Below are 12,475 nucleotides of genomic sequence, written 5' to 3'. Positions count from 1 at the left end.
AAAACACTCGGTGGATAAGAAAAGCCTTTCATTATTTATCACAGTGGAGGTTGTAAGCTTCAGTGGCACAGCACAGAAAAATTATTTTCACTTGTCATTTTAGTCTAATCTTTGGCAATTACAATTTTTTTGTAAGTAATGATTTTGTGTAGGGGTAGGGAAGATTCCTCCTTTGTAAAACAATGACGATCAAATGATGAGCATTTGTGGGTTTGAGGTCAATTTACTTGATTTGTTTTTTTGCATGGCCTTCTGGATCAAACATTCTCGTGGGTGCCCAGCATTGGAAAGAGACAAAAAAAAATGTTGTTCTCTGAAAAGCATCTTTTTTTCTTTTTTTAAGTGAAAAGAAAGACAATTAATTCGAGCCACTTTCGCAAAACTCACAGGATTCATCTCTCTTCAGAGTGCTGTGCTAAACTCTGACGATCTTAGTCAGGGGTAGGGAACCTTTTTCCTATCTGGGGCTGTTTCAGTCTTGGTGCTAGATTTGTGGTGGTGGTTGTTTTCAATATAAATTATACAAACAACTCACAAAAGGTTAGTTCAGACAGTGGCCCCATTGTTCATGACCAAGTGACACCTTTTAAAATTGCCATGGGGGGGAAAAAAAGCAGGAAAACTCAAGTTTACACATGCAAAACAAGGCATGAAGGGGTTTCTGCAAAAAAAGAAAAAAACAGATTCATTACAATAAACCAGAAACATGAAGGGGATCCAATGTAGGCGGGTTTCACATGAAATTTCAAGATGAACCCATTGCCAGGTTATTTGAGCTTCTCAAAACTTCTGGATGCAATGTCCAACTGTGATATGCTGCTGGCATAATTCACAACTGTTCACAATATCCACAGTCTACTTCTATGCCTTTCTGTGACACTTCCAGTGTCTGTTGCAACTTGGTGATGACTCAGCTCAGTGGCCACATCATTCTGAGAACATTCTATTTGAATCTCTTGGTCAATTGTTAGGTGTTGTCCTGGTTTCATGATGTTGAAACGTGAGCGACATGATGACCACACCTGTTTAAATGCCAATTCTAATTGAAGCAGGGAATGCATCAGTGCATTCATGGATCAAACACTTGAATTTTGCCATTCAGCTTGTGACAGAACAGCAAGTTGTGCAAAAGTACTGAAACACTTCACAGCTCATTCAAATGTTTACAGGTCAATTTGAGTTCACGTGTTCATGTGAATTTGAGGTTCGCTGTCAATTTTCAACCAAAAGCCCAATATCCTATTCTGCTATTTTGGGAGGAGTGTATATTAATGTGCCTTCATGGGCCACGTGTTTTCAGTCTTTTTATTACAGTTCCTCTGATGTTTTTGTTTTGAGAAAAGCACGGCAAATCTACTTACAGTTTCCCTACACCTAGCTCGAAACAAGTAGTATCAAGTAGCTGACATGTTTCTAATCCTTCAGAAATCTTGCAGAGAGAGAGAGAAGATGCTACTACTTCAAAATATCGTCTTGTGCTTTTACGAAGACATAATGAGTATCACCCACATGAGGCGGCGTCGGAGTAACCTTGGTGGAAAAGAGCCACGTTAGAGAACAAGTGGAGTGACGGGTGAATAGAATCAACAAAGAAAAATAACGGTGCATTTAATTTAGATCAACAAATGCCAAGGAACAAAAACATATGTACAAGCTTGAAAAAAAAAAAAACAAATAAACATAAAAATACTTCTCATGCTTCTACCCCCACACCCACGCACTTAAGTCTTCACCTTTCCCCAGAATCCAAATAAAATGTTACAAGTTAAGAAAATATAGGCTATTCCAACATGGTTGTGTCATGGGCTTTGCACTATCACTCTTTCTCTTCTCCAGTTCTTCATCTCTCTTTTAAGTAAGGGTGTTGGGTGTTGCTGTTCTGTCCCGCTGGCCTGTGTCCTGACCCAAAGCTCCCCTCCCCGGACGTCCCCACCCCCCGAGGTGTGGCACTGAGTCAAAAAGGGTGACTGGTAGGAAAGGCGGCTGGGGTCACAGCTCATCGCGGTCCCGTCCAAGGATGGTGTAGCGAGTCTCGCTGGGCGCCAGCTTTTGGAAGGAGCTCTGTGGGGGTTTGCTGGCCCCGTCGCCCCCGATCTCCTCCTGACGACAAACACAAAGGCCAAGTCATTTCAGACGACAAAAGATGACGTGAGCAGCTTCTGCTAAGATCTTAAGGCATTTTTCGAGGGGAAGTGTTCCAAGTACAAGTCATTGATCATCTTTCCCCTGTAAAATGAATGTAGATGCCATTAATTCATTTCGGCCTCCCAAAATAAAGCCAACTAAATATTTGTAATGTGGTTTTTAACGAGCGAAAAAGAGCTTATTCCACTTCATAAAAACAGATGTGCCTGTGAATATTGTTATATTATCCAGCGACATGGGCTAGCATAGCTTAAAGCGGGGTGGCCCAAGTGCCCGTCCCCATGGGCAGGCAAAAAAGGGGCCGTACCTGCCCACAAAATTACTTTTACCTCGTCACCCTGCTTCCTTTAAGATGGAGCCCAAGGGTAGCAAATACAATGAAAACAGCAGGGGCCTCAAAAGTGAACCCTGAGGAACACCATACCATCCTTGGGCAAAGCAGTACTCAAGATAATATCTTCAAATGACCAAGTCTTCTTGCTGTACAGGTAGCTTAGGGCTAAACTATGTGATTGTTTGAAATATTGGAATTAGCTTCTGAATAGCACAACGAGCAGTTATCCTTTTCTTAGGAGTCATTCTCAGGGCTAATTCAGAGAAAAGAGACAGTACTCTAATTGCAGTGTGACGCAGGGCCAATGACAATTGCGCAGCACCAGAACAAGCACAATAGATCTTTCTGCGTGTCTGCGCCATGAGCTTCTGTACACTATCGCAAGCTTCTTGTTTCTTAGAAGCCACTCAGAAGGCTAATTAAGAATAAAAACAAAAAAAAAAAAAACCCAAAAAAACAAAACAACAGCAACTTATTTGCAATGTGTGACGCACATTGCCAATAATGGTTTCAGAGCATGAGAAGAAAGACAAAAGATCCTTCCGCGTATCCATGCCAAGACGATTTGCAAATCGATAAAACACCTTAAATCAAAGTCATTTTTCTATTAAAACAATGTGCAAAACCCGAGGCGCCACTGTGAATGTTTCTCGCAATCAAAACAGAGCATTACTATCAATGTGAGTTTTTTTCTGAACGTAGCTCTTGCACTGGATCTCATTCGATTGTGTTCGAGCGGTTATCAAGGCGGTGTGTACCCAGACCTGTCCGGGCGTGCTGTCCGTGGGATCCGGACCGTGGTGGAACTCTCTGTGTAGTTTTCCGGAGTGAAGGTCCAACACGAACTGTTTCAGCTTGCCAGGAATACTAGAAAGATTCAGCACAAAGAACACGCCATGAATCGGCGGCACATTCCGACACTGCGTTCCACATAGTTCCAGTCTGACTCGTTGTAAGGGACAATAAGACGCCGGTGACACGAAGACGCGTTAATCCATAAAGCATCTTATTAACGACAGGTCACGAGAGGCTGTCGCGTTACGCGGATGGCACCCAGCTCCCCTGGTGGACCTTGTGTGTGTGTGTGTGTGTGTGTGTGTGTGTGTGTAGCATTAGTGCATACATACAACATAGGCTGCGCTAATGCAATTTCAAGCTGTGTGCCGCACGCAGCGCTGATGTGATGCAATTAGGCTGAGCGAGGCCGGTCAGTCCTCGGGGCTCGTGTCTATGTGATCGGGCTCTGATTGGGGAGAGTGGGGGCAGAATAAATAGGAGCATATTTGATTAGAATGGATTAGTTTAGCACTTATTGCCCGTGCCAAATCATGTCACATTAGCGCTGCTGTCCTGGCCCATTCATAAAGGACACGTGGAAGAAGGGCCTGACATTTTTTTGGCTGGTGCGCAAGAGCCGATTATGCTGTGTTTGTGTGTGTGCGTGTGTGTGTGTGTGTGTGTAATAAAAACTCCTTTATCTAGGCAGATGAGAAGAATGGTGGCTCATGACATCATTAAGCACAAAGAATAGGCACTAGTCAAATTTGTGGTCAGCTGTCATTAGATTTGCTTCATCGGTTTGACATGATGTGATTACTGCAATAGCACTGGTACACACGTTCCAGTGGACGCCAAATAATTTTTTTTAAAGTGTTTTATTTCAACTTATCTTTTTTTGTAGGCCACACATTATATACAAGTAAAAAAAAAATTTGTATAGTACTATGAGCTCATTACAAGAGTTGCAAAAAAAAAACCTGGATTTACCGACGGCGATTCATTTAACAATATGCTGATTATCGTGGTTGTAGTTTACAGTGGTTTAGCATTGAACCCCGCTGGCTCATATTGAAGGCATTGTTTGCCCTTCTCATTGCCAACATAGCTGGAATGATGTGCTTGGTGTGATCCCCGTTCGTTAAGTTAGCTCTCTTGAATTTTGTTTTGTGTTTGAAACATTTTCACTCCAAGGATGTGCAAGTGCTAATTTAAGTGACATGATGACTGTAAATGGTGACGTGAAATATTTTGCAACTTTGTAATCAAAATGAACATTTCCAAAACAACAAAAAATTGTGGAGATATGGCCATGGAGGATCCAATTTGATTTCAGTCCAGATCCAGATTGAGCTAGATTCATCTATTATCATCTAAATGGTTGTTGATTTATCTGGTCATCGATTAGCTGTCAATCAATTGACGCACCTGTAGTACCCATGTTGACATAAAGTTTAATGGTGATCCAAATGAGGCTTACGTATTTTCACAAGCACATAACACACCATAATGGCACCCGTAACTGACACTATGCATTTAATACGGTGCGCCTTATTGGTCGTGAAAATACGGTATTTCTTCCTTGGCTGAGGTCAACCGCGAGAAGAGAGAAGGAAAGAGGTGGGAGCTTACTTGAGGTCTTTATAGTCCGGGAACACATACATGTGCCTGAACGAGTCAATAGCAATAACGGGACAGTCGGCAGGAGTTTTCTGGATATGGAGGAGAGGATGGCGGAACTTGTCGCAGTCCGCGTGCAGGAAGTTGATGGACCCTGAGCAACACAGAACATTTTGCAATCACACAAAGGCTATTGGTTGAATTCCCCCCTCTACTATCATTTCTAAATATGTATCCTCAAATGGCTATTCTCCTTGAAGGCACACAGGCAATCTCGGCTGACCAGGTACTAGAAATACCTGGTCGTACCAAGGGAAAAGCAGCAAGAGCGAGTGGAGCAGTGGTGCGCTGACTATGTCCAATGCAGTGAAAGGGGAGCATCTGTTCCTACTGTGAACTGTTTCAACTTCAAGAGAACAGGAAAAGGCAAAAAAAATAAAATCAAAAAAAAAAAAAAAAAAAAAAGGAAACAGGCCAAATTCACACATCAGTGGTAATGACACTGCTAACTTAAAACCACAAAAAAGGAGAACAAGGCTATCCACTATTTATTTCCTGAAAGGGAGACACTTTATTCAAGAGCAGACTGCGATCAGAAAGAACAGGAAGTGCTACAGCAAAGTGGAGACTGTGGAGTATCATACTTCTGCATTCACAGCAGTGGGTAAAGGAGCATATATGTCTCGTGGAGGCTTGTCCATTCTGTCTCCCTCTGTTGGTCTTTTTTTTTGTTAGTTTTTTTGGGGGGGGTGTCTCTTGGGAGGGTTATAACTATTCAGTCAATTTTGTTGCTCTGCACTCGTGCATGTGCACAGATAAAAAGTTCCACGCCGTTCCATAAAAGTGCCGTGTTCAGATCTGATGCAATAAAACAGGTCACAAGTTTCTGTAAAAAGTGGAGAAAAAGACATCACACGTCACACAAAATAAAATGAAACAAGCTGACCTTTCTCGCTGATGAGCTGACGAGCTACTTCTTGCTGGAACTTCTCTAAGCTCTCATTGTCTTCTTTGAGATGGAACAGGATAAGGAAAGGGATGCCTTCTTCGGTGAGCTCCTGGAAAACAGCGATTCGTGTTCAAAATGATGTTGTCCATTCGAAGATCTCCCTGAGGATGTGATCATGAATAGGGAGGCGAGGGACTAACCTCCCCGTTTTCAAAGGTGATCTCCCTAACCAGAGGCACACACTTGTCCTGAGCCCAAGCGTAGGTCAGGTCAAAGTTGGTGAGGGAGCCGAGGTAAACCATATCGGGGATGCTCTCCCCAACCGGCTTGTAGATGACGTTGTCCCCGCTGAAGCGCTCCGACTCGGACACTGATCTGGAGGGGCGGGACACCAAGATGAAGGTTCATACCACACCGTGGACACCTCACTGAAGCCATTGTGGGAATAAGAAAAGAGAAAGGAAATAAACACACACAAAAAAAAAAAAAAACCTCACCCGAAAGCAGCCATAAAGACGCAGTCATCTCGGAGGATGTTGGAGACTTTTTCAAAGGTGTGGTAGTTGTCAGAGTCTTTCTTCTCAAAGTATCCAATGATGTTCCTTTTGCTCCTCTGTTGAAGAAAAACTAAGAGGGTCAAGTGTGTAATAAAATGTCAACGGAAAATAAATGTTGGGTTATTCGTCACAACAGTCCACTTTTAAATGTGTATCGGTCCATCTCAGGCTGACTGTTTCTGTACTAAAACTCTTCATGGGTGTTTAGCTTGAAAACGATCAACGATACTATAACTATGGCATTTACGCTAATCGAATGTTAACTTTCAACGCAAAAATGTATCGTCATGTACTTGCCTGGGGACGCAAATGGCATCAATTTGGTAAAATTGCCTACACAAGCTTTAATCAGGGCATCCTCTGTTCAGAGTACATTTCATTCGTTCAATGATAAACAATTTACCATCATTATTTATTCGGCTTGTACAGGCTAAAATTAACAGTGCATGGAGTTATGCAGTCGTTGGGTATGTGTGTGAATGTGATTTTTCTCTCTCCCCCCCCCTCCACACTGTATTGTCTTAAATATTATTCTATTAATTTTATTCATTTCCCGAGCGAGTGAATTTATTTTTTGTTGTTTTTTTTAATTTTCAACGATAATCATCTAAATTAAAATGAATGAACACTTGAAATGTATCAGTCTGTGTGGAATGAATGTATGCGTTACACAAGTTTCACTTTTTGAACAGTATGACTGAAAAATAAATCAACTCTTTCATCATATTCTAATTGCAGCACCTGTGTGTATGTATATAAAACGTCAATCTTATTGACCAGTTTTTTGACATTGCAGCCTTCTTGATTTGAAAATTGCTTTCTCCCACATTGCACCGTTCATTTGATTTCCATGCGCTGTCCAGCCCTATCGGCCAGTAATAAAAGACTCCAAACAAACGTGTGTTGTTGCCGCTCACATCCACAGTCTTCAGCTCCTCCAGGGAGTGGATCTCTTTCACGGGGTCAACCTGCTGCTGGCGGATGAAGTCGGCGATGGCCACCACTGACCTCTGACCCCTGTACTCCCGCTTCATCATCATGCCGTTGCGGAACAGCTTCAGCGTGGGGTACTTACTGATGCGGTAGCGCTGCGCTATGTCGGCTAGACGGGGGGCAGAAGGCGAAGTTAAAGGATGCAATTGATTGATGAAGAAGAGTAAAGCACGCTCGCAGACACGGGGGGATGGCGGCTAGTGGACGCCATAGAGCGGCGGCGGGCGATGGTGGCGGTGAAAAGGCTGAAAACACAACCTTCAGACAGCTCTGAGCTCTGATCTCCCACATGAAAGCTGCCCCCCCACCGGGGTAAATATTCGCTGTGCAGACACTCCCTCCCTGTGTGCGTGCGTGCGTGGCAGGTGTCAATCTCTCGGTGGGGCGTCTCTAAGCCTCCAGGCTTCACAGGAAGAAGCAGTTTTGTCATTAGCCTTCAAACAGTTTGCGGGTCATCAATAATTCTCTTTAATTTGCTTTATCTCAAAAGGGCTGCGGCCGGGGCGGTTTGTGTCTGCGCTGCGCTTTGGTGCAGCGGCCATCTATGCGGACGTCGACCCATCAAATACGGCGCGGGTATGTGCGCGCGAGCCCTTTCCATTAAGCGCGTATATCATGAAAGGTGCCGAACTGTTTAGAGCATTTAATCAACAACTTTGACAGAGCTTAAGAGATATACTTGAAAGGATATCAATATTAGTCATACTGTCATTTAATTTTCACCCGTTGGCTTCTTTGGACTGCAGATATTAGATAGACTAATTCAAGCTTTCCAATTAAAGTTAACTAAAAAGTAAAAACATGATTTTGACAGATACTGCGATATAAAACACAGTAAGTGCATGTGAGGTGCAAGAATTATTTTCATCCACTCGCGGTCGCCATCCTCACGGTCATTGAGTGCGTACGGCTTTCTTCATAGAGCGTGGGTGGCCCGGTGAGTGATGTGGGTGTCAGCAAATGAGAGTGTACAGTTAGCTGGCAGTTGCTGGCCACCGTGTACACACGTGCTTATTGCTTATTATGGTTTTCTTACTGTTTATTCAATAAAGCAATTGAAAGTGCACCGGCTGCTTGCGGGGGCATGGCAATACATGTTACATAGCGATAGTAGACTATATTAAATGAGTTACCATTAATACATTTGTTTGTTTTGTTCATCGGAGATGTGCTGTCGTGGTATAGACTGCACTTTGTCTTCCTGGTCAAGTGCGAAGTGAACCAAACTTCGGACTTTGTCTGCCTTTTACCGACTCCTTCCACCTGGCTCGCCACCATCTCCACCACCATATTTCAATGCGAAGTGGTTGGGTGTAATGCTGTGATATTCGTCCATGCGGCAAAATGATCCCTGAAAGGCTTTAAAGCAGAGATTTTACTTCTACACCTTTTTTTTAATTCAACTATTCAGCCCTATAATTAAGATGTTATGTGCATTTAAATACTGCATATGTATATTCAGCATTGCATTTGCCGTGTGTTGATGAGACCACATGGGTGTGTTTTGTGATTGTCAGGTGGTAATTAGCAAGCATTTTTTTTGTTTGTTTCAATTAACCAAAATCTGATTTTTCATGGGGCGGGGGTGGGGGGGGGTGTCAACAAGATAGATGTGCTTTCACAAGGAGTGGGCGGTAATAGAAGCGGAGTGGAGGAGCTGTAAATACTCACAATGCTGGTCGCAGTCAACTCGAGCAAACACCACCTGCTTGGTGTCAGGGAACTCCTCCCGCATGATATTAGACGCCTCCTCAAAGATGGGATGGAGCATCTGACTAAATCTGCACCTGAAAGAAGTGAGATTTACAGAATTTCCGACGGTGACCGAATGTGAAATCAACATTGTCCTGTTACAGTGGCTTCCCATGATATGAAATACATTTTTTATGAATAAAAGTCACATTTTTTTGATGAGCACGTGTATGGGCTACACTACTGTAATTTAATGCTGATCATGAAGGTCGGACATGGAGAGCGACATATTTTTTTTAGGTGGTGCTTGGTGCAAAAGGTGTACGAACCACTGCTCCGAAGGTTGTATAGTTTGGGGACTGACTACGATTTCCAGAACTTGGAGGCTAAACTGTTATCAAGCTATGTTTTGGTTTATGGAGATAAACGTATTTTTTTATACTTGTATGACAGTTAAAGTCAAAAGTTACTGAAAAAAAATCACCTGAAGGAAAGAGTTCAGATATTTTTTTAATGACCACTATTTCCAACGGGGCAAAAATATAAACAAATTGGATTTATTTTTCTCCCTTTGTTTATCTTAAAAGCAAATTTGGATTAACTGGGTGTCCAAGCATCCGTTATGGCTTCGTTGTGGCTATCTGTGCGAAAGAAGCTGCCGTGCAATTATGTTAACAATGTTGATATCACTACAAAAATTAAAAAGAGCAGATAAAGAAGTCACTTACCAGTCAGCATAAAAGTTAACTAAGGAAACGCCAGCATTATCTGGAAGCAAACACACACAATCACGAAAACCCTTACAATACTGTAAAATGTAAATTCGGCGATAAGAGTCGAGCGCTCTCTGCTGTCTTACTTAAGACGTCGTCAATGTTGGCTGAGTCCAAACTGGTGATTTCTGCTTGTCCGGGAGTGGTAAGGCCCATCACCTTTACAAAATGATCAGCTATTAAAACCAAAGGGCGACAACGGCACGGGATATTTGGCGGGGAAAAATGTCGGGGCGTGTGTGGCTCTCATTTCGAGAAATATGCGAGTGAGAGCAGGCATGAATGAAAAAAAAAACATTTCATTTTAAAAGGTTTACATTTGTTTGACGCTTCCGTTTTAACACTGTCTCCTCCCTTTACCCATTCATGAGAACACATCACGAGCATGGAGGTTCAATAACCTGTTTTTTTAATTGTTTAATATGATTTAGGGGTCTCAGGATCACACCCAAAGGGTCCGGGGACGTACTCTACTATCCGAGTCATGCCACCCCATTATTATCCTCAACAAAGAATTAACCAGTGTTGTTTTGCCTCTGGAGCACCCTTTGGCACATTAAATGTTTATTCATACAGATTTACTTTACCAAGGAGGCGAGATGTAAAGCACACTACAAAAGAAATGGCAAAAGGTCATCTTAGCGACACCAAATTTGTCAAGCATGTACACACCCAAAAAGCAAATCATCGTGAAGAATCCTTTGAGTAATCATCTACAAGTGGATCTCTGTCATCATTATCTCGCACAAAGCAAACACTGGAGTGCTGATTGTTGGTGTGCCAATGACTCAAGAAGGATAGTTAATTGCTTATCCCGGATGTTTCAAACAAATACGCCACAGGCTATGCCTAGACTCACGAACAATTCATTTATACAAAACATTTTGGAAGAAATATTCCCTCGCACTATTTTCAGTTCATAGACAGCCCTGCCTTGGCTGTGGAGTGCTCAGTTGTGCTTTTTCTTGCACCGCACAAACACCAATCGGCTCTCTTTGTCACACACTGCCAATGTCTTTGCGGGGTTTTTTTTGCTCTTAATTAGCCCTAAGTGTGGCTCTAAAGACAGAGAAAACTGCTAATGATAAAGATAATAGGAAGGCTGAATGTCTGTTGAAGAAAAAGACAGAAATGATAGCTAAGCACGAGAATAGCGTTGATCCTAATGCTGCTGCGCAGTTTGATTCGGCGAATTGTTGCATTTATATGACTGTATTTTCACGATCAGACGGCGCCACCGTGTTAAAAGGCGTAGTGTCAGTAGCGGGGGCTATTTCTGTATTTAACACATACAAGACGCATTGGATTATGGATCGCAGGCATGGTAAAATGTATGCCAGATGAAACAATACGGTAACATGCATGCACGCGAGCATATGTTTTTAAAAAGGCAGCAGGAGCAAAACAGATTTCCGGTTCTTTTCCTCTTTGGCCCGGAGGACATGACATCCATAATTTCCACAAACAATTTGAAATGCGGACTCGTCAGACCACTTTTCCACTTTGCATAAATGTTAAAATTAAGTTAATGGTTATTTGCCAGACATTGACATTTATCAGTTTGAACATTAAATATCTTTTCTTTGTCATGTATTTAATTACAGTAAATATAGTTTGAACATGATTTGCAAATCATTGCACTCTGTTTTTATGCATGTTTAACACAATATCCCAACTTCATTGGAACTGGGTTTGTAAAAATAAATTACTACGTTCACTGCCCTAAACATACATTTGTCTTCCTTGCTGCTCCTCTTTTAATCTCCGGTTTCGATTATTGCTGCTGAAATTGAAGCATTGTGGGATGAATAAAGTTCATATGATTGTTTTCATCATGAACTTGACACAAGGAAGATTACCATGCAAAGCTGACTGTTCTCAGGTCAGCCACAAAGTAACACAACAGTGGTACCGCTCATTTCCGGGTTGTTAACCAATGAGATTAAGCCACAACAGAGGAATCCACCAACCGCGAACATCACTCATAGACACGAAGAGATCAATCGATAACCATAGGTTAAAAACTTATTCATTGTAAAAGCACGTCTGCGTATACACTTAAGTGTTAGACACATTTCTTCGACCAAACGAGTATGTTGACATTTTACCACCTTAAACGTATGCTAACCCGTCCAATTTGGATAGTCCGACTAAAGTAAGAAACTTTAGGAGCATGGTTATGCCTGAAGTTTGGACACGCTGCATGAAAAAAAAATTGCATGCGAACTGTTTGTGATGAACCAAAGTTAATTACAACACCATCGGTAATCTCATTCAATACCACCGGCTCGTCTACGCAAACTGTTAATGCGAAACGGTATGCAAAAATTTCCGTCGCCAGTCACCCTGCCAAGTTCATGGAGCCTCAGCAGTGAATAAGCGGTTTGGCACATGAGTCACAGCCCAAAAAAATAAAGTCGCCACCTCTAATGACAAGAGACTCTGTTCGGCTAGCTAGCAGCTGTGGACTGACTGGCTGGCTGGCTAGGAGCCCTCAGCTAACGTTAGCATGCGCTTTAGCTCCAATCAACCGAGTGTCATTTGCAGGGACCAGAGAAAGGCGCTTACCAGCAGTATGACGCAAATGATGCGGTCAAAGAGGAAAGGTAATATTGCTGATAGTTTCATCGTATTG

General features: G+C 42.4%; 1 protein-coding gene across 1 annotated transcript; it reads right to left on the bottom strand.

Moving 5' to 3' along the window:
* Positions 1–132: 132 nt before the first annotated feature.
* erp44 (endoplasmic reticulum protein 44) lies at positions 133–12,468 on the bottom strand. The gene is made up of 11 exons (XM_019892123.1): positions 12,409–12,468; positions 9,927–9,999; positions 9,796–9,835; positions 9,047–9,162; positions 7,300–7,484; positions 6,323–6,438; positions 6,026–6,200; positions 5,823–5,934; positions 4,889–5,030; positions 3,244–3,346; positions 133–2,100 (listed from the first exon to the last, which is right to left on the bottom strand). The coding sequence occupies exons 1-11, from the start codon at positions 12,466–12,468 to the stop codon at positions 1,990–1,992; spliced, it is 1,233 nt and encodes a 410-aa protein (XP_019747682.1). The 3' UTR covers positions 133–1,989.
* Positions 12,469–12,475: the final 7 nt, after the last annotated feature.

The sequence above is a fragment of the Hippocampus comes genome, unplaced genomic scaffold (genome assembly GCF_001891065.2).
Source record: "Hippocampus comes isolate QL1 unplaced genomic scaffold, H_comes_QL1_v1.1 scaffold153, whole genome shotgun sequence".
In the NCBI taxonomy this organism is placed as follows: Eukaryota; Metazoa; Chordata; class Actinopteri; order Syngnathiformes; family Syngnathidae; genus Hippocampus; species Hippocampus comes.
This window is presented reverse-complemented; position numbering and strand designations above follow the sequence as displayed.

Excerpts from the sequence above, each read along its gene's own strand:
- erp44 (XM_019892123.1), bottom strand. The coding sequence starts at position 12,468 with ATGAAACTATCAGCAATATTACCTTTCCTCTTTGACCGCATCATTTGC. Across the intron at positions 9,836-9,926 it reads CAACATTGACGACGTCTTAA|ATAATGCTGGCGTTTCCTTA; the intron begins GTAAGACAGCAG and ends GTTTGCTTCCAG. Across the intron at positions 2,101-3,243 it reads CGGACAGCACGCCCGGACAG|GAGGAGATCGGGGGCGACGG; the intron begins GTCTGGGTACAC and ends GTTTGTCGTCAG.